This window comes from Lonchura striata, chromosome 12 (genome assembly GCF_046129695.1).
Source record: "Lonchura striata isolate bLonStr1 chromosome 12, bLonStr1.mat, whole genome shotgun sequence".
Classification (NCBI taxonomy): domain Eukaryota; kingdom Metazoa; phylum Chordata; class Aves; order Passeriformes; family Estrildidae; genus Lonchura; species Lonchura striata.
This window is the reverse complement of record NC_134614.1, coordinates 7,166,057-7,192,300: the sequence shown is the minus strand read 5'-3', so window position 1 is coordinate 7,192,300 and position 26,244 is coordinate 7,166,057. Positions and strand designations below refer to the sequence as shown.

General features: G+C 50.2%; 1 protein-coding gene across 3 annotated transcripts in view; it reads right to left on the bottom strand.

The window, feature by feature from the left end:
- RNF123 (ring finger protein 123) overlaps positions 1-26,244 on the bottom strand; it is a 47,903-nt gene that overhangs the window by 6,517 nt on the left and 15,142 nt on the right. For all 3 annotated transcript variants that reach the window (XM_021529179.3, XM_077786070.1, XM_021529180.3), the window contains exons 18-35: positions 25,839-25,900; positions 25,678-25,749; positions 24,882-25,002; positions 23,961-24,062; positions 22,671-22,777; positions 21,964-22,162; positions 21,198-21,343; positions 20,927-21,010; positions 20,510-20,617; positions 17,754-17,931; positions 16,000-16,074; positions 15,510-15,597; positions 15,163-15,250; positions 14,955-15,039; positions 7,924-8,063; positions 7,587-7,775; positions 6,187-6,262; positions 5,948-6,032 (exon numbers count right to left, since the gene is read on the bottom strand). In XM_021529179.3, coding sequence (XP_021384854.2) covers positions 5,948-6,032; positions 6,187-6,262; positions 7,587-7,775; positions 7,924-8,063; positions 14,955-15,039; positions 15,163-15,250; positions 15,510-15,597; positions 16,000-16,074; positions 17,754-17,931; positions 20,510-20,617; positions 20,927-21,010; positions 21,198-21,343; positions 21,964-22,162; positions 22,671-22,777; positions 23,961-24,062; positions 24,882-25,002; positions 25,678-25,749; positions 25,839-25,900 — 2,005 coding nt within the window. The remainder of the gene's footprint in view (positions 1-5,947; positions 6,033-6,186; positions 6,263-7,586; positions 7,776-7,923; positions 8,064-14,954; positions 15,040-15,162; positions 15,251-15,509; positions 15,598-15,999; positions 16,075-17,753; positions 17,932-20,509; positions 20,618-20,926; positions 21,011-21,197; positions 21,344-21,963; positions 22,163-22,670; positions 22,778-23,960; positions 24,063-24,881; positions 25,003-25,677; positions 25,750-25,838; positions 25,901-26,244) is intronic.

The following is a 26,244-nucleotide window of genomic DNA, read 5'->3' as shown; positions in this document are numbered from 1 at the left end:
GCTGGCCCTGTCACTTCGCGTTAGCGCCGTGCCCCGACGGGCCCAGGACGCCGTGCCAGCCGCACCGCGGGTGCCAGGGGCTGCCGAGGTGCGTCGGTGTCGGACACAGAGGTGAGCAGCACCTTGAGGGTGGAGCTGAGGTGCTGCCATCACCCCTGGCTTTGCACCAAGGCTGGGATCCCATGGGAAGGAAGGTTTGAATTTAACCTGGGAATGTCTGGGAAAGAGAAGTGACCCAGCTGACTGCACCCAGGTCCCAGCCAGACAAGGGCACTGACCTGAGACAGTGCCAAGCCCGTGCCAGAGCATCTAAGCACATCTAAGCACATCTTCCTTCAGAAGGAAAGATCAAGTGCTGCTCTGGGACCCAGCACCAGGCGTGGGTGTACCCACCCATCATCACCATTCTTGTCTGTCTCCCCAACAATCTTCCCCTCCCCCACTGCCAATACCAGCTTCCCAGGCATTAGTGTTCCTGCAAACCTGTATCCTCAGCTCAGGATAATGACTGAAGACTGGGGAAAGCTCAGGGAGTGTAAGAAAAGCTTCCTGTGGCCTTTCCAGGGACACATCAGCCAGAAAAAGCCCAGGAGAGCTCTCCTAGGCTGGCTGCAATTCTCCTATCCCTGCAGGAAAGCTGAGGCTTGCTCTCCAGGGACCTGCTCTGAGATTTGTATCCATGCTGCCCTCAAGGCATCCCTCTGCCTCCACCCAGGAAAGTCCTGCTGCTCCTTTTCACACGTTCCTGATGCTGAGAAAGGATCCTGCACCACCACACTGCTGATCCAATGAGTGCTGGGAGGCTGTTTGAAGAAGCAGTTCATTAAGCAGCCTGAAAGGCAGAACATCTCAGCAAGGAAAAACAGCCAGGAGCAAAGCCTCTCTGACAAGCAGGAGCTGGGAAACCTAATGGATGTTCCCCAAGGAATACACTGTCCTCTCCTGGCAGCCATCTCCACCATTACACCCCTGGCTCCCTGCCAAACCTCCCTCCTGCTCCTTGACTCTGCAGGGCACAGTAATGGTTCAGCACAAAGCTCACTGGCCCTGGCACACAGGGACCTGTGCCAGTGTGTGTGTGGGGATAAGGCCTGGCTTTGGTGACCAGTGTCCAACACTGACTCCTGTCTCCTCTGGCACTTCACACCTCAGCCAGGACAACGGGGCTGCACCAACTGCCCGTCCCATCATGTTCTCCTGTCACCAAGGGTGGACACGGCAGGGCCCAGATCCTTTCCTTACGATGCCCACAGTTTTCCAGAGAGCTCAAAACAGCAAAGCCAGGTGCTGGCTCCTGCCTCCCAGCATGTGCCTGACAGCCCCAAGGGGCTGGGAGAATCCAGCCCTGGCAGTCCCATCACTCAGGATGCAGCACTTGGAGTTGGCAGCTTGTAAAAACACTGACCACACTCCTTTTTTAACCATAAAACCTAGGCCAGAGCTAGTAATTCTTCTGTGCTCTGGCTCACATTCACCCCGATGTTACACACCGCAAATCTGCAGGACCACCCATTTTCTGAGTTTTTAGAGCAAGGTACCAAGGATTCCTTTAGACTGTATGGTTCATGAAACACCTACTCCTGCCCCTCCTTCCACCACAGCTTGCTCACCAACACTGTTGAGGGAGCATTAGTGTTTAAGGGATCAGTAATTAAAGTCTTATGGGAACTATGCAGAAAACTGCCATGTCCACGGGTCCAGCCAAGCCCCCAGGGTCCCAGCAGCACTTGAGCACACAGGTGGGTGGCCAGGCTGATTAGGAATCTGCAGACTGAGATCTTCTGATCTTTCCAGTGGAGGTGATCCCGAAACAATTTAGCAACTGAGCAGTCTTTTTATCCTTCCTCTCCCACCCAGTCTTGTGCCTCTTTACCTTTCTGCTCCCTGGTGTGTTGCTTCTACCCCAGGAACTCCTCTGCCTCCTCCCAGCCCATCTCTCTGCACTCATTCATAGTTTGCAAAGGAGAGGAATGTGGAGAACCAGACAGAAATATCCCAACATCACAACAGCCCAGTGCTGCTCCTGGCAGGTCCCACGGGCTCCTGCTCAGCATCCCACTGGCTCAGCATGGTTGTTTCTGGTCCAGGATCCCTGTCCTGTGCTCTGATGGCTTGCACCACCATGATCCTGGTGAGCACAGTGTTTTTCCTTCTGTCTTCTCCATTCTTCATGCAGAAGTCCTTGGGAGATGCACCTTGAAGGCTCTTTAGGACTTGTCCTGTACAGACTGGTACTCTGGCTCCTTGCATGTGTCCCAACCCTCTCCTCACCCTGACAGCATCACCTCCCTGCCTCGGAGGGGATGGAAGAGCAGAGCAGTGGCCTGCCCTGACACAACCCAGCTCATTTCCACTCTGGGATGGCCCCTCACTTCCCACACAGCCAGTCCTAATTACAGCATGCACTCACACACAGGGGACCACAGCCTCACCTCTGGGCCTCGCCCCTTCCTCTGCCACTCGCTCTCGCCAGGATCCTGACACCAGCTCTGGCCAACGCTGCTCCATTAGCTCACTTTGAAAGAGGCTTAATAGAAAATCTGCTCAATTATTTAGCAAGCACACAAATGGAGGGATGATACTGCCTGAAGACAGCCAAGGTCTGTGGTGTGGATTCAGCCCAGCAGATTTCCTCTCCTCTCTGCTCAGCCATTAAGGCTGCAGAGGGAGCAAAGGGACATCCCTGCCCTCGGCCCTGCCAGCCCCTGACACTCCCCAGTGCTGCCCAGCAGCTCTCAGAGCCAAGGGCTGGGAGGAGGCACTCACCATGAGCAGCACCAGCCCATCCTGCCTGACCCAGCAAGGAAATGCACCTCTGCTCTCTCAAAAGCACAGCCTGCTCCATCCAGGTGAATGATGGATCAGTTGTCTCACCATAGCCTGGCCTGGGCAATGTTCCTTTTCCTTGTGCTTAATGGCTCTGTTTGATGCCAGGAGTCCACAGCAAGAGGACTCAATGCCTGGATGAGCGTCCTGTGCTGGGAAAGGAGCAGCTGAGGCATCTGATTGCAGCCTGATAACGTGACTGATGAGTTGGCAGGGCCTGGGCTCTTACTTACTTACTGAGCTTCCCCACTGCAATGTTCTCATCCCTTAAATGGGACTTTGTTCCTTCACTACCAGATGAGCCCATTCCCTATGTCCCAGATGTTTGCAGCATCTTCCAACCAAGTGCCTATCACAATGTCTGCTTGCTGGGTTAGAGGCAACCAGAAAATACATAGCCAAGCCAAGGAAGTTTCCCAAAGTCCTGTCCCTGCCCTCATTCTCTGGGGCACAGCCTCCTCACAGGGAACCAGTCAGGGTCACCCTGTTCCTGGTAATTCCCACAGGGACACTCCTACATGCAAATGTGGGTTGGAAAATCTCCTTGTTAATGATTTCTCTCAATCTTGGAGTTACCAAATGGGACTTGGACGAGATTTCTACCAGCTTTCAGCACTGCCCAGGCAGAGTGTCTGGGGAAGAGCAAAAGCCCATCCTGTTATCCTGCCTGCTGCCCTGAGAGAAAGGAAAAAGGAAAGCTGTCTACAGAAGAGTCCATGTAAATGGGTCTGCTCTGGGGAGCATGGTTACCCTTTAAATCACTTCAGCCATGGCAATCATCTCCCATGAGAGTGTAAAGAGGAAGGTTGGAATTCTCCTGTTCCATTCCTCTTACTCATGCACCTGGAAGCAGATGCTTCCCACTGCTGTGCTCTGGGCCAGCCATCCCTGACATACACCATCTCCCTGGGTTTTGGGTGATTGCTACCCCAGCTGCACCTCACAGGTTTCAGCACACTGTGGTGATGGTGCCTTGGACAGGGGATGAAACCAGGGCTGAGCCCTCGAGGAATACAAAGGCAGCAGAAAAGCCTCATGGTTTTGGTTTTGTCTGTTCCATCTGTTTGCCATTTCCCAGTGTAGTTGCACAGAGCAGAACTGCCCTGTAAGTGGGGTGCAACACCCATTCCTCAATTCAGACTGCTGCCAAGAGTGTGGGAGCTCAGTGCTCCCTTCCCCATGACATTCTGCCTTTGATCTCTGCCTGGTCTCTGACATCCCCTCTGCTCAGGCAGCAGTAGAGGGTCACCAAACTGCCTGCCCTGGTTGTTTTGTCTTGATTGACCTCAGTGGCTCCCCTGCAACATTTACTTGCCTTTTATAGATCACTGACGTATCAAACCTCAGGTTTAGTGCATGGCTTTGCAAAATCACACAAAAGAATTTTGCTTTATGGATATTTTTCCCTAGGCTTCCTCCTGTTCCACCTTCTGCTTCTCCCACTCACTCAGGTCCACCTTAAGGACACAGTGCTTTTCACACATCATTCCACTATCTTGCATTTATTTCTCCTTTCCAGTGCTCCAGGAAGTGACTACAAAGCCCTTGAACATCAGAGACTTGCCAGTTCCCTTGAGCACAGTGTCTCTGGTTTGTGATGGTGCAGCCCAAGGCATGAAGGATGCTGCTGGCACACAGGTGACAGTGCCACTTGGTGATGACACTGGCTGCCTAGAATTCACAAACCCAAAGCTCAACAGGCTTTTCAGGGAAAGAATAGAGTCTGGAAGGTTTCTGTCTCTTCAGGATTCCCTGCAGGCTAGGAAGGATGTGACCAGTATCCCACTACCATCTTCCCAGTGCTGTCTGGAGTTTGATAAACTGAGGGACAGCCCTTCCTCTTCCCCATTTTGACCTGACAAGTGACCTGACCTGGGACACATGTTCAATGGAGACAGGCAGGGAAGGACTTCTCATCCTGGCATGCAGGGAAATATTTTATCACCTCCCCTTTCCCTTCAGGAAGAAGTGTCTAGTTGTGGCATCAAATCCACAGTGTTCGCCCTTCCCACAGAGCAAGGTTCTGAGGGCAAGCAAAATCCACCTCTGTTCACATCCCAGAAAGGTCATGATCAATGACCTTGTGCCCAGGTTTTGGCACTGTCACACTTGGGGCTGTAAGACTGGTGCAGCAGCCACAAGAGGCAGGTTATAATTAGATGTATTTGTGCACATCTTTGAGTCCTTGAGAGAAGAAGCTGAAAGACTGGCTGCAGGGCTGAGCCACTCGGCCAGATGGGACCCTGCTCTGAAAAGCCAGACACTTTTGTGTTCTCCAAACATGAAAACAAGCAGGATGTACAGCACAGACAGCAAAGCCCCATCTCCTACAGCAGTGACCAGGCAAGACACCTGCAAATGACACAGGGAGACAGCAAAGGCAGGGCTGCAGAGTGCAGAGTGTCTGAATAAGTCTATTTGCAGGACTCAGAACAAGAAGACACAGACACATAAATGATCAGGTCAGCTGTGGCTTTGTCCAGCCACAACACTCCCCCAGTGCTGCCTCTCTGAATAATTGGTTACCGTAAAGACAAGATTTGTTTAATCTTAAAATCAGCATCACCCAAGAGCCTGGAGAACACTTGTCTCACCTTTGTGGCACATGTCTGGGCAGCCAGAGAGCTCTGCACACATTCTGATGTCTCCCTAAAAGGGGTCCAGGGTGAAGGAGTTCCAGTGAGCTCCCTTCCAGCCATCACTGTGTGCTGCAGCATTTTGATGTGTCACCACATCAGCACAGCTCTATCACATGCAGCACCGACATCTTCCACTAGCACTGTCCTGTCACGCAGTGCCAAGACCCCATCCCAAGGAGGGAGGTGCACACATGCTGCCAGTACAGCATCTCACAGTCACCTCTTACAAGGGTTCTCCATCACAGGCACCTCTCACAAGGGTTTTCCACCACCACAGGAAGGGGCTTTGCAGTAGCACTAGGATGCAGCTGATACAGGGAATGTGGCTCTTTGGTTTCTGCCTGCTCCACACTCATCAGCTTCACCTCACTTTAGTCTCCACACCCCATGATGCTTCTGCAACACCTCCCATGCCCCACTGCAGCAGCCAGAGCAGTGCCACACACAGAGCCCCCGTGCTTTGGAAGGCAAAAGCCACTCACCCCTGAACATCAGTGTCCACCAGCAGCCGGACCAGTATCCCTGTCACAGCCACAAGGATTGGGTAATGGTCCACGCTCTCCAGTCCTATGGAAGCAAAAGAGAAAGGTCAGAGCTTCTGCCACCATGTGACAGGCAGAGCAGGGCAGGTCTGATCCCATCCAGCTCTGCACTAACCTTCAGTCCAAGCCATCCCTCCCTTCCCAAGGGCACACTCCCAGCATGTTCTCCATGGACTCACCCGGCAGACGGAGGTTGACCACTCTGTCAAACAAGTTCCTTTCAGCTGTCACACGGTTCAGCACCTGGTTCAAGAGCTGTGTAGGGAAAAGCAGAGAGGGTTTGTATTTTCTGGATGGGCCTTCCTGTGAGCAGCATCCAAAGAGCTTTGGAGCAGCATGTCCTTATAGTCTGGAATCTTATAGTGTCTGAGAGCTGGTGGATGCACAGAGGGAGACTCTGTGAGAGGAGACACCTAGCTTGGCTCTGGCATGGAAGGAGTGGTAGCACATCACAGTGGTTGTACCAGACCAAAATCTCTCAGGGAAGAGTCAGTCTGAGGTCAAGACAGATGAATGTCAGCACCTGCCACCTAAATCTGAATTCCCACCTGCAGAAGCCAAGCTACTTCTGCAGATAAAAGCTCCTGGCAAGCACAAGCTACAGTCCCCACAACAGCTAGAACCTGTGAAGAGTGAGCTGGCAGCCGTGGGCAAAAGCAGTGTCAGCAGGGTGAAGCACAGTCCAGGTCCTGCCCTGCCTGGAGCTGGCAGCAGGATGGATCTACCAGCTCTGAAGCACAGGGTGAGTGCAGAGGGCAATCTGCAGAGATGCAATCAGCTGTGACCACACTTAATTAGCCACCATTAGCTCTTACCCAAACCCCCAGGGGGATGAGTAGGGACTGCTCCAGGCTTGACACACTGCTGCAAGCTGAGCTCCATCTCTCAAATGCAAAATCCCTCTTCCTGCTGCCCCAATGAACAACAGTAGAACACTGCACCCTCTGTGGGCCTGGTCAGTGGTGGGGCACAGCTTCATAACAGCAACAGGTAGCAAAGAGGAAGCTGCAGCACCCCACTCTCTGCTGCACATTCCCCAGCTTGCCTAAGCTGCCTGCTAAGGGCCCCTCACTTTCCTCCTCACTCAGCTGAGCACAATTTACTGGAACCTAAAGGGTGTTGTGGGGCTGTCCCAGTGGCAGGAAAGTGGAGACATTTACTAACAAATTCTAAGACTGAGGGATAAAAGACTAAGATACCTGCCCAAACACTGGAGTGCGTGCCCTGTGAAACTGGCTACATTCTCCACAGCTCCTTACCCAGAAATATCACACCTTCTCTCCAGATTTCATGGCACTGCTTGTCACAGGAGAATGCAGCATTCATTGGCCCCTCATAAGGAAGATTTAAGCAGCTGTCATCCTCCCTCCCCGTAGAAGTAGAAATCAGCTGTGACCAGAGCAGTTGCAAAGGAGGGGAGCAGTTGATATGTAGAGATTTTAGGGAGCACCACCTGTTCTTCAGCAGCTGTAAGTACTACAGCACTTACAACAGGAGCCCCCAGTTCACCACACATCCACAAAGAGGGCAGAGGACTCCCTATGCCCCTCCAGATGCTGCTTCTTCACACAGACGCTACCTGGGCAAGCCTCCGGAGCAGCAGCTCTGACGACGGGCGATTCCAGTCGAGGAAGATCTCTGGTGCCAGCGTGACGGTCATTTCCAGCACCCTGAGCAGGCTCACTGACAGGTCAAAGCAAGTGGCACACACCTTCAGCTGCCGGCTGTCCACAAAGTTCCTCTCCAGGCGCTCTGCTGCCTGCTGGATCTGCCAAGCAATGGAGACAGCTTAAAAAGGAGCCCCTTCCCAAAAGGAGGGCTGAGACCCCCAGCCCAGTGAGTTGTGCCTTGAGCCCCTCTGTGTGCAGGACACAGCACCATCGAGTGCTGCATCCCAGAGCACTGTGCACACCCACCTCCTGAATCATGCCAATGAACTCGGAGAAGGCCCAGTTCAGCTGGTTGAGGACGCTGTTGAGGAAGCTGGGGGCCAGGTCGCGGTCGCTGCGGAGCAGGTCTGCCATGTGCCGCTGCAGCAAGGTGGAGGGACACGGCTCTGAAACCAGACAGCGACAGCTTCAGTGGCCTGCTCCCGGGGCAGCCACGACTCAGGGGCAAGGGCAGGCTGAGAGACCAGTCCTGGGCTTGGGAAATGTTGGCTTGTGCCTTACAGTAAGCAGAGATGGCAGAACACTGGGAGCTGGCACAAGGACTATTCTGAGCAGTGATCGTGCCTGTTGGGCCTCCCAGCACTTATTTCCAATGCCAGCCTGAATTAGCCAGAGAAGAGCCCTCTCTGCTTGCTGCTGCCTACATGCACAGCAGCACTGCCCTGCAGCTCAGAGCATCCCTCTTGTTCAGCTCTGCAGAGGCCCATGGTTAATTGCTTGATACCAGTGTGGCAGCAGCTGCCTGGAGCCAGCACAGCCATCCTGGCCTCACATGGCTGTGCCTGTCTGCCTGTGTGTGGGGAGGAAGGTATCCAGTAAATCCTGCTCCTGAGAGGCTTCTGTATGGAGCTGAGGTTGGTTCTGCCCTTAGCAGGCTCAGGCAGAGCTGCCCACACTCCCCAGCCAGGTTCAGCCCAAGCATAGACATATCCCCTTGGTTTTGTGGCATCTCATCTCTGGACTTCCTCACTACCAAGAGCACAGATGAGGTCAGGGCCAGCAGCTGAGAAGCACAGTCAGGGCTGTGTGGGACACCAGCCCCCATGGATGGGCAGGGAAAAGAAGGGGGCACAAATGGGGCAGATTCTGCTCACCAGCAAAAGTACCCACTGTCAGCAAGAGGTTCACAAAACATTCAATATGACAAGGGAAGGGTATAGGAGTTCAGCTGAAAACTCAGAGCTTGGAAAGAGAAAATTGAGCAGATTTACCAACTATAGGGAAAAACCCCAATCTAACTACATTTTCCTCTACTAGAAGCTATTAGAAACAGCAGGTGGAAACAGAGGATGCCCAGAGGAACAAGCTGTGCTGTAACTGCAGAAACTCTCTGGTGTTGCAGCCTACTCAAAGGGCCAGCATGGCAAAGCAAACACAGGACAACTTCCATTACATCTGTAGGAATCAGTAAGCAAGGCATAACTACAGGCAGATTGCTAGCTGGGATTGGCAAAGCCAGTGAGGGATGACAGTAGACCATCATCTGAAATGGAAACAGGACAAATTATTCTGTGAATACCCACTAGCAAGCGCAATGAACTTCTGTTATTATGGAGGACACTCACTGAATCTCACAGTGCACAATCATCCCAAGCAGGCCAGTGGCCCAGCTTTGATCCTGCCTAAAAGCTCATTTTTGGGAGGGATTTCATCACAACAAATGTCTTTGATGTCCTATTCCCATCCACATGTACTTTCAAAGCCTTTGGCTACACGTGGCTCAGGGACTGGCCAAGCCAGACATCCTTTTTACATATTTATTGGTCCTTTGGGGATTTCTTGCCCAGAGTCCTCTGAAACTGTGTAAGCCTTTAGTATTAAACATGTCCCAGAGCAACATTCCACAGTTCTGCTATGTGTAGCAGGAGGAATTCTGATTGGAGCTTGGCTCCTACTCGCTTTATCTGTTAATGTTTATTCTCTGTAACCCCTTCCTTCTGATGGTAGAGACAGCAAGATGCTCCTCTCCAGTCACTTCCTCCAATAAGCTGTGATTCCAGACTTTCATGACAGTCTTTTAAACAGGATCAGCCTCAGCCAGTGCAGTTTCTCCCACTGACACTGTCCCATTTTTGCACCTTTTGCCCCACCTCCCTGAAGCCAAACATCTCTCCCAGGGTTTCTTTGTAGAGGTGGAATCAGAAGCACACGCAGCATCCAAACCACAAGTGCGTGGCAGATTTGCACAAAGGCATAATGTGGTTTTGGTTTTGTTCTGGTTTGCTTTCCTCGTAATTCCTGTTGTGTAATTTGTTCCTTGGGCTGAACATCAAGTTGCTCTTCTCTAAAAGATTACAATAGGTTGCCAGTTCAAGGATAACCCTCAGGAACTGATCCAGAGGGACAAGAGGAAAAGCTGATGCTGAATTTTATTCATGTTTTCTCTCCCAGTCATTCAGAATTGAAAGGTCTTCTTGCAGGGTTAAGTTTTTAGTGTCTTCTTTTCCCCAGCCTCCCTTCAGCATGTAAAAACTGCTTTTTGTTAAAATTGCTGATGTATTAGTCTTTTTCCAGCCTTCAAGTACCAAAGCAATTCTAGGCTGAGATCACCACTCCTCATGGAAGAACTCTGCATGTTGTCCTGCTGGTCTGTTGCCAAAGCCTCTTTTATTAACACTGCAAGTCAGGACAGATCCCAGGATGAGCTGCCCAGCCAAAGTCTACCTCATTTGAAGGCAGCTTTGGGTTTTTGAAGGATGATCCTATGCTTGTAATTACTTGCTTTATCCTGGTTTTTAGTCAATGACTATTTCCTCACAGTCTTTTGTCAATGAGTGGTGTGATTCTGCAATTCTGGGTTCTTAAATGCCTTCCCTGGTGCTGGCAGACTGTGCCAGACTATAAGAGCACTGAAAACGGGTGCCTTTTGTCAAACCTCTCTACAGGTAAATGGGTTTACTGAAGGTTTTAAAGCTAACACGAGGAAACAATTATTTCCTTGGCTTTTGTTGATCCCAAGAGGATGCTGAGTCTAAAGATGCTAAGATCACTGCTACTCTTTGAAAGCAACATAAGAAACAAGCCCTGGAATACAGCACAAACAGCTTAATTCCTTGCACAAGATCCCAGATGAGGTAATTATTACTGGTATCCAAAACCCAGTCCTGGTGCTGTGTCCATCTTAGTTTCCAATATGTTCATCTTTGTTGGGACATTCCCACCCACCTCCGTTACCTCCTGGACAATGCCACATCCCTTATGTGCCACTGCAGGCAGGGATGTCATTTCACAGGGGGCCTCATACTCAGTGATGGGGAAACTATCTTGATCCTGGCACTAGGAAGTCATCAATGCTTCAAAATTTGTACCTCCCTAATACAAAATCCACTCAATCTTGGCTTAGCCTTCATTATGACAGATAAACATCAGTCATTAGAAGAGAAATTGGCAGTTTTTCAAGGTCAGAAATTTTGACCTCAATACATTTAATGTGGGCAACAGAGCGTGGAACCAAGGGGTTGTAGATACATCTGATGTTTCCACAACAGAAACTTCCCTGCAAAAATAAAAACAGAATAGAGGAAAAGAAAATCTAGGTAGGGGAAACCGTGAATTAAAACACAGAGTTCTTTAAGAAGATTATGAGGGAGCCAGAAACCCCAGTGCTTGCATGGGGTTTCTGGCTGAGAGAAACCAGCAGATGAAGCAAAGACATTAAGTTAAAACATAGGAGGTAAAGTGAACATAATCAAACACAGGTAATGGTAGGCAAAAGCAAGGACAAAAAGGGTAATAGATGGAGAAAACATAAAAAACATCCTTGACTGGCCATGGTAATGCACAGTTTTTTCAACTATAGGAAAAAATATAGCAGAATTATTTAATAGATATAGTAATGGCAGAAAGTCTAACAGTAGCAGAAGCCCATTATTAGAGAGAGTTAAAAATTAATAAAGCAGGCAAAGTGGAAGCCTTCAATAAGTGTTCCTACTAGATAATGATAAAGAAGGAGTCACGTGCTTTCATCACAGGAAGGTAATTATGTACTTTTATAGTTCACTAATGACCCAGCAAGATTTCTAACAGGGCTAATTGTGAGACCTCTCAGTCAGCAACCTGAGGGGGTCTCTGGACACAGCAGCATTTACAGCAGAGCTTGAGCACAGAAGGAAAAAGCCCCAAATGGACCAGATTCAGAAGTAAAGCAGTTCCATCCAACACCAGAGTTTTTAAAAGGCTCCAGATGTGCCTGTGAGCCCACGTCAATGCGCCCATTCAGAGACGCATTTAGAGAGGACCAAGGGGAGGCTGCAGGGCGAGGCAGAGGAAAGCAGGCAGCACCGGGGGGATGAGATATCCATAAGGTTGAGTGTGAGGCATCAGGATGGCCCAGGGCTCCTGGGATCCACATGTGCCTCCAAAGCAAAGCCCTGGCAAACCGGCAAATGTGAGTTTTGGCTCCATATCCAGCACATCAGGGAAGGTTCCCACCTGCACGGCACCAAACCTCTGGGGCTGCTAAAAACATGGCAGGGCTCACCAAAAAGCAAAACACCTTCCTGAATAAGACAAAGAGGCCACACATTTTTCACCTCTGAAAAGGACCAAGAAATGGGTTTACCATGGTACGCAAGTGCTTCTGAAGAATAAAATGTTGCAAAGCAGAGAAAGGCAGAGCACCAGCACTGCAAGACAGAAGGTGAGGTTAGGTAGGGGAAATGGCTTCAAACTGAGAGGAAGCAGGTTTAGATTAGATATCAGGAACACATTCTTTACTCTGAGGGTGGTGAGGCCCTTGCACAGGTTGCCCCAAGAAGTTATGGACTCCCCATCCCTGAAAGTGTTTAGAGCCAAGTTGGACAGGGTTTGGAGCAACCTGGTCTAGTGGAAAGTGTCTCTGCTCATGGCAGAGGGTTGGAACAAGAATGAGCTTTAAGGTTCCTTCTAATCCAAACCATTCTATGACTCCCATCTGGAATCATAAATTATGAATTTATTTCTGAGGGTGAGCAATCATCATCAGAAGGGCTTGGACAGTTCAACTACTACCAGCTGATGCTTTTGGTAATGTCAGATCAAGGTGGGATCTCCTGAAAGTCCTCTTCAGCTTAGGCAATTTGCTGGACTTGGGAAGGGAACATAGGTGAACTCTCCAGCCTGTGTTGCACAACATCTCAGCTCGATGATCTCATGGTCCCACCTACCTTCCCTCGACCTGAGGTGTGTGGGCAGAAGGCTTGGGGCAGAGCAACCCTGTGATACAATCTGAAGCCACCCTGCAGCTCTTGCTTTTCCAAGCCAGGCTGGGCCCAGCTCCTGCTGTGCATGCCAGGACAGCACCTGGCCTTGCCTAAAGTCATGGTGAAATCAAAACAAGTCCCTGCAGCACAACTACCCCAGCTCTGAACAGCCCCATCTGCTATTGGGAGCCAAACTGAGGCAGAGCTCTGCCTGCATGAGAGATGCTCAGTGCCAGAGGAGCTGAGGAATAGTTCTAGGAACAAGCAGGGACACAGATGGCCTTTCTGAGCCTCTGCTCCCTTGGGCTAAGCCAGACAGCATCCATTGCTCACCCTCAGTGAGCACAGGCAAGAGGCAACAAGAGGAGACCAAGTAGTCTGTGCTCTGGATGTTTCATGGATGTTGTGAGGCAGCCTGGCAAACCTCCCCAACCTGTGCAGTCTTCCAAGGAAGCACCCCAAAAGCAGACAAGGCTGGAGCATCAGAGAAGAGGTATTTGCCCACACTCCCTTCAGATTGGCCTGAAGCAGCAGACCCAGACAAACAGGGATTTCCTTAGCTCAGCAGTTTGTCCCATTGACTCTGCCAGTGCTCAGACTGCAACAAGGTGAAGACTGATGGGTGTGAAGAGGAGGGGGGGGGTCATCTCCTCCTCCTTCCATGGGCAGCATCTCAAGGACACCTCTGAGTCCCCTGTCCCTCTTCAATTAAATCAGCATTCATGATTGATTTGGTTGAACCTTAAAATAGCCCTCCCAAGAGTAAGTCCCCAGTAGCCAGCAGGGCCACTCTGGGCTCAGGCTCAGACTGTGTGGAGTCACACGATGTGTGGAGCAAGGCCTCAACAGCTGAGCAGCTCTGCTGCTGCCACAGAGCTCCTCAGGATGGGCTGAGCTCAGCTACCACCCCACAGGACTGGAGACAGCCACTCAGTGCCTTGGTTGTGCAGTAGGAGAGTGAGAGGACTGCCATGAGATCTCTCCTGCATGTGTGCCAGTGCTTCTCCATCTCATCTCAGGATGAGAGGAACCCCTCCAGCAGGGTACTGACCCCAGAGGTAACCCTGGTAAAACAGGTGCAAGAGCAGGTCCATGATGCAGCCTCAGAGGCTGACACATGGGCACAGGCCCCCTGGCTTCTCCTGGGGATGGAACTGAGGAAAACAAGCACTTGTGAAGCTCTCTGCCTACAAAGAAGGGTCTCTAGGCAGAAGAGGGGAAGCAGGGAGCTCTCTAAAACTACTCCACCAGACAAGAGAAGGTCACACAACAAACTTACTCTGGAAACTAGCAACAGAGAGATCTCCTGGGCACCATGGGCAGGAGAAAGAAAAGAGAACAAGAGTACTGTTAGAACAGACAGGCAGCTCCCTGGACAGAGCTCAGCATACACCTCCATGTGCCACCTGTCCTTCTGTCCCCTATCCCTGTGCAGCTCTCCAGGATCAAAGTCTGGCACAAAGCCCTTTCCACAACAAAGGGGCACAGGAATGTATCCACACAAGCCCAGAACCTGTGAGGGTAAAGCTGGGGACATGATCTTCAGCTCAAGAAAGGCAACTTCTCCCCACATCTTTCTCAGCCACAACAGAGCTGAGAAACCCCTCAGCCCAGTGACAGTGCTGAGAACCAAACTGCAGGGCCCAAGGCAGGACAGGCTCTGAGAGATGCCAGGATAAAACATTCTCTGATTGCAAACTTACACAGTGCCCTGTCTCCTTGGGCACCTGCTCCCTCTCACAGGGCACCTGCTTCTTGGCAAATATGACAGCTCTTTCCCACAGCAGCTGTTCACTGTGCACAGGGCAGAGCATTCTCTCAGGCTAAAACTCTGGTAAGGATGCAGTCCTGGGCCTCCTCTCCTTTGGAGGGCAGAACCTCTACTTATGATGGGTCTAACTCATCATTTGGCATACCCAAATCACCAGTAGAGAGGCTGGGGATGGCCAGGCTGTAAAAACCAGGTCTGGATATTTGGCCAGGAACAATCAACAACATCCAACAGCTGGCCTGGCCCACAGAGACAGCTGCTAAGGAAGAGACTGGTCCTCCCTCAACACCCTCAGAGCCCTGAGTGCCAATCCCTGCCCCACTCACTCTGCAGGCTGGGGAGGCTGGCATCCTCAGGCTTGGTTTTCAGCAGGTGTGGGAGCCGTGTATATCTGTACCCAAAGCCACAGCCCTGGTAAAAGAGGTAAGGAAAGATCTTAGAAGCTGAAAAACAGTTTTACTGCTACTGGAAAGTGAAATGTTCAGTGTCCCAGCAGCCCCAGGTGCTGAGAGGGGGAGGATGCAGGATGCTCACCCGCCACAGCCTGACAAGAATCCAGTTGGTCTGTGCCCAGGGTCGCTGCTCATAGGGAGCCAGGAGGTTCTTCATCATGGAGATCCGCCTGCCAGACAGGGCCACAGGTCAGCCCACAGGGTTTGGGAACAGGAGGTTAAACAGGACACACCGTAGGACTTGTAAAGCCGGGGCAGAGCAAAGCCACTGGTAAAAGGGTGACAGAAGGCTCCCAAATCAATTCCGCCACCCTGCTGGCAACTGGTGGACCCTCAGTGATGCTTGGCAGCCCTCCTGCTTGCTCACCCAGCCCTGCCACCACCCCAGCCCTGCCCCAGCTCCCCAGGAACAGGCAGGGCAGCACTTACTGCTCTTCTGGGATCCTCTCTACAGCACGCAGCGAGTGGGGGTAGCAGACGTAGCTGGCCAACGCCTGCATCAGGGAGTCCCGGATGTCTGGGGAGGAATGACAAGGGACTAGGCCAGGCACCCAAGCACACAGCACACCAGGGAGCACCTGAATGCCACTGCCTGGGAGGGACTGGCCCTCATGTAGAGGCACATTGTCCCTGCTGACACAGAGAGCATGCTTAGGCGCAAACAGCTAAGAAATAAACCCAAACTGGATATGCAGGTAGCTGGGACATGAGTCCTGCTCTCAAAAGGGTGTCCTAGGTCATGTATCTACCCTGTAATAAGCAGGGTAAGGACAGTACCCAGCCTCATTTTGAATGTGGAGGCACAAGCACTGAACAGATTCAGCAGACAGATCCCAGTAGAACCCTGGTGAGCCACTGGCAGTGGCACTGGCCAGACCTGTGACATTATCACCCCAAAAGCACAGGAATGCAGCCTTACCTGTGCCCACAATCCTCGAGTCAGCAAAATGCTTGGCCAGGATGGCAGCAAGGCGCATAAGGGTCTCTTCATAGCCTGTAAGACACAGAGGGAGCAGGGTCATGGCAACAGCCTGAGAGGCAGCCCTGTGATCCAAATGGTCCCACGGACATAGCACAGGCCATGGAATGAACTTCTGCTACAGCTAACTGCAACTTAGTTGTGCGTCCAATTGTCAAAACAGTGAGCTGGGAAGACACATTCACTTCTAGGAGAGCAGAGATTGAAACAGTTATTTAGGGAAAGATAAAACCATGCAATAGAGGTGGATGACAAGGGAGAAGTGTCTGGTGCAGAAGAGGCTGAGCAACACAAAAAGCACCCTAGGTCTATGCAGAAATGTCACGTCCAGCCTGCATGCACTGTAGAAATTGCTACTGCTCAAGTCTGCTCTTGCCCAAACAAGAGCACTTCAGCTATGTCCTGTTGGTAGTAACAGAAGTTTTTCTTATCTTCATGGGCTCTGGAAAGCACATAACTATTTTCTAAGAGCTCAGAGAGTTCATTTAGTCAGAAAAGCACAGAATGTGCACAGACGGAAAATCCACCTAAACACAGACTCTTGGCGTCAAGTGGGTGGTCATCTACATAGGAACATCTTCAAATCCCAGGGGAATTCGAAAGCAGTCCCAATTTCTGCACACATGGTGTGGGAACTCAAAATGTCTCTCAGACATTTTTAGAGGTTCCAGGCCTTGGTCAGAAGCATTCTAGACCCTGGCAGACAGCTGAAAAACAACTGTGATTTTGAGTTTGAGCCATGGAATGAATTACCAACTTTGGAGGTGGAACAAGCAATCACAAAAGGTTAGATAGTATAGTAAAAGTAGTTACAAAGTAGAGGGGAAATTTTTTTAGTATTGTACAGGGGGGTTTTAGCACATGTACAGGGGGGTTTTCACTTTGTACATGGGGGTCAGAAGTTCTAAGATGGAGGAAAGTGGGCTGAACCCATCCTTCTTCCTTCTTCTTCCTTACCTCCATGTTCTTGGTGATGTTGGCACTCACAGATTGGTTTAGAGTAGAAAAACACTTGGTAACGTAGGTAATAGGTATTGGGGAATAATTGTAAACATGTTATACGTAATATATCATATAAAAGATAGCAGCAGCCCTGGGCGGGGGGAGAGACAAAGAAGACAGCAGATAGAGAGGATGTCAGGGTGTGTGTGTGCCTCTACCCAGGCCACTGATCAAATAGCTGCAGTCCAAGAACATAATCTGTTAGATAACTAGCAATAAACTGCCTTGAGACCGAACAGCTAAGCCTGCGGAGTTTTTCTTTGGAAGCACGGGTTGGAGGAGGAATTTCACCACCACATGTGGCCCCAAAACAAGGCTGGGGTTCCCACAACATGGCACATCCTCTCCCACCCAGAAACCAGAAGGCCATGGTAGAAATTGCTGAGGCAATCACATCTTACAGCACCCCAGCCCATTCCTGATACTTCCTTGGAAACACAATCCATAGTTGCCAGTAATTTTCACTACAGCCAGTTCTGTGACAGCTTCAGACGAGGCATGGGCTCCCTTACCTGAGCACAGTGACCACAGCTCACCACCTGCCCCACAGCTCAGACAATGCACTGGTGCAGCACATCACAACCAGGAACGGACACAGAAAGGAAGATGCCCAACTACAGCTGCATCATAACTATGTGGCTTGCTTTAGATTTTATCAGGCCAGAATCAGGAAGCTGTCCCCATCCCCTCACCTGGAAGGTCCTCCATGCTGTTGACAGGGCTGAAGTAGTTCTTGAGTGCACTGTAGCTGTTCATAGCCACGCTGAGGTAGAATTCTGGCATGAAAGCGAAAAGCGAGCCCGTCCTGTCGCCGTGCTCGATGGTGCGGATGCACACTCGCAGCAGCCAGTAGATATCCTGCATCTTCTCCTGCCCAGAAATAACACAATTCCCAGTCAGCTGACAGCTTCTCTTGGGAGAAACAACAACCAGCATCACACTCAGACCTCAGAAACATCCCCATATTTTGAGATCTTGCTCAGACATCTTACTGCTCTAAGATCAGTAACCAGAGCTGTGCCTTGTCTTTCCATAAAGCCACAGAAGCGACATCTGGAAGAAACAATCAGAGATCTCTACACCAACCTCAAGCACAGGGCATGACACCCACCAATGTGACAGTTTTGTCTCACCAAGCCTTGAGACCCTCCAAGCACCACTCCTTACCAGGGCATATGCAACCACACAGGCCTGGCAAACAAGCATGTGAGTTTTGATTTCAAGGACACTGCTGAAGGAAAGCAGGCACTAACACTTTCCAGAAATCTGCTGGAAAGAAAGCTGGTCCATTGTAGGGATTTAAATGGGAACAGGCTGAAAAGCTCACACCAACTCAGATCTTTGCAATAGGCAGCCACAGCCTTTCAGGTTCTGTGCCAGCCATTCAACCAGATTTACTGTCTCAAGGAACATCAGCCTCTTGTCTCTCTAAACAACAGAGGGTCCTAAATTAAAAACAGGAAATTTAAGGTCATCGACATAATTTTAAGCTATAAAAATGGGCGCCGCCGATGCCATAAAAAAAGGAAATTTTATTTCATATCCTTCCATGCCAAGAAATAGCATAAGCAATAGCTACTTGCATAAAAAGAGATGGAGAAGGGTTACACTTCTAGTTTAAGAAAAAAATAAAATCAGAGGTTCAGATAAAGCATTTCATTTGCTAAATGTCTTTTCTAAAGTATGTTGTTACCATCTTTGGGAGATTTTCATGGGTTTATTCTGTAAATTAGGCTGAACTAGTATGAATCAACTAAACTGACTAACAGACATCTTTTTCTCAACACTGACCCACATCTCAGTCAAAGTATTACTTCCAGGATAAAAAACAACTGTGCAGAACAACATTAAGGTTAAAAAACCTGCATTTGGCTTTAAGATTTGATAACCTCAAACATAATTTCAGGTATTGCCAAGCTAGAAGAAAGCCTACACCAAGAGGATACAAAGATGTGATTAGCCAGTGAGATAGATAAATACAGTGTTGCAATAAAATAAGCTGTAATTCCCACTGGGATGTTCTGAAGGCAGAATTATATGCTTTAAAACTATGAGTGTTTTTAAGCAGTAGTACTCCCTTTTGTCTAATTTTGAATCCTCCAGAATAAACCAGTGGCTAATTCCCTCGAGGAAGGAGCAGCCTCTGCTATGCTCTGACACCTCAGCACAGAGCATGACTCGGCCCCTAGACAGAACCAGGCTCTTTCTCTCCAACAGCAGCAGCTGTAATAATACAGATGAGATCCTCCAGTGCACACAGCTCCCAGAGATGCAGGAGCTGCTGGATGGATGCCTCCATTGGGAAAGAGCAGGGACTTGAGATGACTGTGAGATGGAGCCCTGAAGATACAGGCTCCTCAGCGCAGCCACATTCCACAAGCTCACTGGGCCCCTGGGGCACATTCCTGCTCTCCCTGTGGGCCATGCAGGCCAGGATAGCAGCACAAGCCACAAACAGGGAAGGCTGTAACCTTCAGTCCCAGATGCTGCTGATTCATCAGGAAAGGTGACACTGCAGTCCTGGTTTAGTATGACAGTGGATCATCTAGAGACATGAATAGGGTTTCTGCGTGGGCCAGCACAGTGATACCTGCAGTGCACCCTGGCAATGCTCCTCAGCCTTTCCAGAGCAATCTGGGAAGAAAGGATTATTTTCTGGCAAGCACAGGCTCTGCTAATGCAGCTGGAGAGCTTTTGCCTTGCAATCCTACTCGGGAGGGAAGGAGGGGACAAGCAAAGAGCTCGTGAGTCAGGATCAGCTACTGTAGTTCTGCCAGGTGTGTTCACAGGAACTCTTCTTCCCCTCCCTGTTTACATCCTGGGACACACAAAAACCACAAAGAAAGATAGGGCAAGGCAATGTAAGTCAGGAAAAATCAGCAAAACTGAGAAAACAGACCAGAGCTTTCATCCTGCAAAATCATTAATTTGGGGGAAAAGGGACAACCTGTGTAAATAGGTACTGCATCAGTAAATGTGGAATACACACTCTGCATAGGAGCCAAGTGAAGAAGGAAAGAACACTTGAACAAGAACCCCCTTGACTTGGATCCCACAGGTTACAGGAAGAGCTGCAGTAGTGAGATCCCCCTGTGATACAGCACAGCTCAGGGAAATAATGTACAATAGCCTCTATCTTCTGACATGTCTTGAGAGCTGAATCTCCCTTTGATCTGCACCCTTTTGCCCGCAGTGCCCTAAGGGAAAGCCTACAGCACCATGTAGAACTCAGATCAGACTGAGCTGAACACTATGGGACCTGGGGATCAGGAGAGCAACTAAGCCTAGAAAGGAGTCTCCGATACACAACATGGGAAAAAGCAGCCCCAGAGATCACTGACATTGCTTCAATACCAGGAAAATGACACCTGTGACATGTGAGCCAAGCAGCAGAGATGCAGAGGCTCACTGGTCTCCTTTCAGCTGCTCATGTTATGCTCCTGCCCACCTTTGAATAAATGGTGACATTTATCCAAGCGAGGCGCCGGCTCAGGTGGTTGAGCTTCTCAGAGAAGACCTTTTGGCTCTTCAGCAGTTCCTCATGGATGTCTCTCCTCTGAAAAGAGTGCAGAGATGTGAGGGCAGATGTCACTGCCATTTATAGCATTTTTTTTCAGATGCTGGACAAACAATGAAAAAGCATATATCACCTTGGGGCTAGCTGGGGAGTACTGGCAGGGGCGAAAGGGGTCAGCAGCCTTTTTGTGGAGGGAGTGGGACTCAGTGCTATAAAAAGCATTTATCAGACTCAGCTGAAGCCCACAAGGCCTGATGCAGATACTGGTACAGTTGGGCAGCAGGACTTTACCCTGTCAGATACTGAGGCTCTGCCAGAGAAGGAAGCTGGGAATCCACAGACACTTACCCTCTTTGGGCAGCGGCTGATTTTTTCCTCTGTGTCTTTCAGTGCCATGGCATATTCATTCACATCATCTGACACACCAACCATCTGAAAAGCAGCAGATTTCAGCAGTAAATAATGTTGTTTTTTTTTTCACCTAAACATACAAGCATACAGAATCCCAATGAAAGCTGGCAGAAGGACAGGGCACACACAGTCACTAAATAAGCAGAAGAGTCAGTGTGGAAGCATGGACATTGGGGGAATGGATTCCTGCACAGCACGTACCACTCACCTTTCCAAGCTGCTGGTGGACACTGAGGTTGTACATCATCACTATCCCATCCAGGACTTCCAGGAGGGAGTTCTCAGTGATGGGCTGGTCTGGCTCTTCTGGGGGTCTGCCCAGTAAGAGACCCTCGTTTCCATGGGTGCCTTCAACTGAAATGCATCCATCCCCAAGACAGGAAAGAAGTTCTTAGCATGGCATTTTGGCACCTCAGCTTCTGCCTACTCTTCTGTGAAGCCAAAGCCCTGCTGTGTCTCTCTAACATGGAACTTCTTCCCAGCCCATAGGATTCACCAGATACCACTAGATACCACACTATCACACCATTCTCATCTTGCTGCCTCCATCAGGCTGACCTGTCAGATCTGTTCAGACTGACTCAAGTCACCAGATTCCACCACCTCAAGGCCTGTACATGCTTCAGAGACCTGCCTGGTCCACCCAAACAGCAACAGCACTGCTGCTGCACACATTATCCTCTAGCCGGTCTGTCTTCAGAGCAAGGGTGGCTACAGCTGCCTCTGAACTGACTTCCTTGCAAAGTCTCACTGCATTTGGAGGAACAAAGGCAGCATCTCCTTACACAAAGAGGGGGACAACATCACCAGCGTCATGTTCAGGATGGCAAAGGGGTCTTTTGGGTGTCAGCATGCCCTGGGAATGGGAAGGAGCAATGCTGGCAGTAAGGAGATTGTGTTCCTCTGAGGAGCTGGAAGATGCCATCCTGCCAGGGCCCAGCTGGGCCATGCCAGCACACAGCAGGAGTACTCACTGTCCTCCCGTGTGCGCTGCTCCGCACGCAGCGTGAGCACTTTGATCTTCTCCAGGGTTCCAAGGGGCCGCCGTGGGTTCATCAGGCTGACGGCTGCCGTGCTCAGGAACCTGTTGGCCCGGCCCAGGGTGGGGGAGCTGAGCCAGGCAGGCCTGGCAAGAGCTCCACCAATGGCCAGGGCAGCAGACGGACGCTGGGACTAGAAGGAAATGAAGGGAGAAACAGTTCCAGCTGTGTTTGGCTGCCTGCTATTCCTCCCTTGACTCTGCAAAGACGTTGGTGTAGATGCACAGTGGCCACTGGAAGATGAGCAGGCAGGGTAGCAAATAGGTAAGTCCTTTCTCCAAGGGCACATGCCAGGCACAAACAGCATACCTGCACATCAAGAAGTTGCTCTGTCTACAGTTGCCTTGCACCTTTCCAAATGCAAGCACCAAGAGCTGCCATGGAGGGGAGGCAGCACATTCAGATCAGTGGGTAGTGAGAGCAGGGCACAGAAAATTTTGCTGCTCAAACTTGGTGCACCAAGGGCCTCACTGATCTCCAGTGACTCTTATCCAAGTGCAGCTGTTTATCTGGTGGCTCACAGACTGGTTACAGTCCTGGCCCAACCCTGCCTTGTTGTAAAGCAAAGCCTTTCTAGGCAGAGACCTAACTTGCTGCCCCACCACCAGGGTGAAGCACTGCAGGTGAATAACCCAACTCACCTGTGCTGCTGATGTTGCTGATTCCTCATCTTCATCAAGATCATCCATAGTCACTGCCTGCAGCTCCGCAGGGTCGATCAGGATGTTGGCTTTTGCAGCCAGGTCATCTGCACAGAGCACACCAAAGCAGCGATGAATGCAGGAGTCACTCTTTGCTTACCATGAGGAAGACTCATCCTCTTTCCCGCTTCTCAGCAGTAGAGAAGCAGTCAGAAAAGTTAGATGTGCTATCAGAACAAGCTCACTTGTGCCAAGCTTCCTTACAAGGAACAGATATGCCATTACAAAAAGAACACAGACCAAGCAGCAGCAGGTGCTGCCCTCCCAGGGCCCATTTCTGCTCCTGGTCTTACCAGCTACAAATAGGATAACTGAGGAGCCAAGAGACAACCACCAGGGCCAAACTGGACTAGTGAAGGAATGGCAGCTCTCTGCCTGAGACCATCTTCTAAGCATCCAGCTCTTCAATGCTGTCCCATGTTGTGTCCCAAAGTCACTAGGACTGAGACCCACACCAAGAGGAAGCCTATGCTGATGGCTACACTCTACCAAGCCTGAAGAATGTATTCTTTAGTCCATAGCTCTGTCTTTACAGCTGGCCAGGACACCTTGGTAAGAAACCAGAGGAGATAATGTGGCTCTCCAGATAAGTAATCTAATCTTAAACAGCCAGGGATCAACATGAGACAGAGAAAACGGTCCTTATCTTGCAAACACACTGGGGAAGGAGAAGAGACATCTGAGCCTAAGGCAAGCACCATGCCAGCCAGAAACCAGAGACAAACCAAGGCCAAAGAATGCCAAAGTGTTTCTAACCCTTGGCACAAGGCAAGCTTTGGAAGCCTAGTGCCAGAGGAGTGTGCTGCACACAAACACACAGCTGCAGTACAAACACAGGGCTGCTCCTCCCTGCCCAGGGTAATGAACCAAGTAAATCCTGGGCATCCTTCATGCCTAGCAGAGCCCAGCTGATGGTCAGTGCTTTGACAGCTCCCAACCCTTGGCTGTGGTGCAGCAAGAGCATCACACCAGAGGATGTTCCCAGACTATCCCCTTCCCTCCAACTGCCACATGCCCTATTCAGGGATACAAGCAGTAAACTGTTAACTTAAAGGACACTCCACCTAAGAGGTGCGGTGTCTTCTTCAAAGTAATTTAAATCTCATTAAAATTCAAGTTTCCTCTCCCTGAATTTAATCAAAATTCATTACCCACAGCTCCCTCCCTGGAATGTCTTGCATGAATTCCATCCAAGACCTGGATTCAGGTATTGGCAATGAGAGCACTTACCTTTCAGAGTCTTCTTAAGATGAGACAAAAGACCTCCAAGTCGTTGAAGGTCAAAATAATCCACCTTTCCATTATAGAAGAGTTGAGGAGGGACATAGGCCTCTAAAACAGAGGAGGAGATTAGTATTTTTACACAAGTGGTAAGATTTGGTTTTTTGAGAGATTTGTTTTTTTCCACCTGCACAGGATGTACGAAGTCATGGAACGGCTTCTAAAGCAGACCCCAGGACTCACATTTAGGACTAACATTTAGGGACAACCTTTGTTGTAATAAAAGCATGGGCCATTAAGGCAGTGGTGATTTCCACAATGGAGCAAGCATTAGATCTATGCAGAAAGAGGAGCAACCAATGGCCATCCACAAGACTGCCAGCACTTCCTCCCTCCAGCCACAGTCACAGGGGTAAATTGGATCATTAGATAACTTGGCAGCTCTCCACCTGGCTACTCCAGCTCTGCCACTTAGTCCCACAGGGATAGTAAAGCACTTACTGAGTCTAGAGAAAAGGTCAGCCTAAAGTAAGGAAAGAGAATACCAGCAGGATTTAAGGGTGGGAAAGCAACTGGCACTAATTTAGTTTCCCCTTATTTCCACAGTTTGGGGACTCCAAAATCAGAAAAATGTCTTTCCTGAAACTCTGACTAATCAATCACTACGCTGCCCTTCCACAGACCCACAGTCAATAGTGGACCCTGCTCCAGAGCAGATAGGGGAATGGCAAACAGTACAGGTGTCCTTTTGCAAGTCTCAGATCTGGATGCTAACTGCAATAGATCAGCACACAGGAACTTCCCAAGGTGACAGAAGGCTCAGGCACCCATTAGAGACATTACATTTCCAACATCCTGGAAAGCACTGCCAAGAGGCAAACCTTGTCCTAATCACAGAAAAGCCTGCAAAGACTCTCCCCCAGGCCTTACCTTCACTGCTCAGGGAAGCTGGGGTCTTCGCTTTGTGGCCATCCCAGAAGTAGCGCAGGGCAGCGATGAGCCGGTGCAGGAAGCACACCATGTACTCTGGTGGGCACAACACAGCCAAGTTCTAGGGCAAGAATGAGAATCCAGCATCAGGGCAGGTGTGAAAGTGCATCTCAGGCCAAAGGGCTACATGGAGCAGGCAGAAACTTTTGTGTTCTCAGCCTTGCTAGCATCTCTAGCTTACAGCTCTGGCAGAGAGCCCAGACCTGATGGTGGGCAGTAGTTTCCACCTCTAGGAAGTCCTGGGACACCTCTGTCACTGGTCTGACAGAGGATGAAGGATAACACACATTCCATCATGAAAGATGGGGATGAACACAGGGATGCAGGTGAAGAAAGGGTTTCCTACACAGAGGATGCCTGCCTCCCAAAGCCTCAGGCCAACAGCCTGACCCAGGGCCAGAGGAACAATCCTCACCCAGGCAGTGAGGCAGATGCCAGAGCCAGCAGCCCCACTGTGGCAGAGCACTCCACAGCCACACTCCCCGTGGGCCTATAGGAGGAAATTCAGCTCCCACCTAAGACTTTCCAAGGACCACTTTCCTATAAATCACTGCACAGGACTTATCTAACTTGCCTGGTTTCTAGCCTCAGATCTCCCCCTCCTCATTCCTTGTCATATCTAGACCTCAGTGGATCAACTAGGGGAAGCAGCTGGCCAGAAGGGGAGAGTTCCCAGCCTGAAGGTGCAGAAAGCCCCCTGTGTCAGACTTGCAGGAAGGCTGGCCCTCTGACTTACCCCTCTGTTGCTAGCGTTTTCCTGAAGAAACTTGCGGAACTTGTTTAGGAAGATGTATCTGGAGGCTTCCCCCTGGCAGAATTAAAACCAGGTGGTAAATCTAGGATTTACAAAGCACATCACATGAAGATATTGTCAGAAAAGACCCATAGAGTGCTTACCCCTCCTCTGTCCTTGTTGTTCAGCAGCAACTTCAGAATCTGAACCTGGAGACCTTCCACCACTAAAAGTGGGACACAGATCTGCCATCAGAAAACTAGCACTGGGAGGAACTACCCCTCTTACCTCAACTGCAGTACCCTGTCCCCAGGAGAAACCCTGTCCCTCCCCAGCACGGGGAGTCCAGGAAGAACCAGAGACAGCAGAAAGCTAATCCCACCACTGAGAATTTTCTCCTCCACTATCTAGCAAGAAATTAATCCATAGCTAAAAAACAATGCATAGGTTTGTTCCTGCCCCATCAAGGTGGGCTGCAGGTCTGTGCAGTGGGGTCCCAGCACTCCTAATATGCCATCAGAACAGAGCATGGCTGGCCCCCACCTCTGCACCACAGCCTGTCCTGGCAGG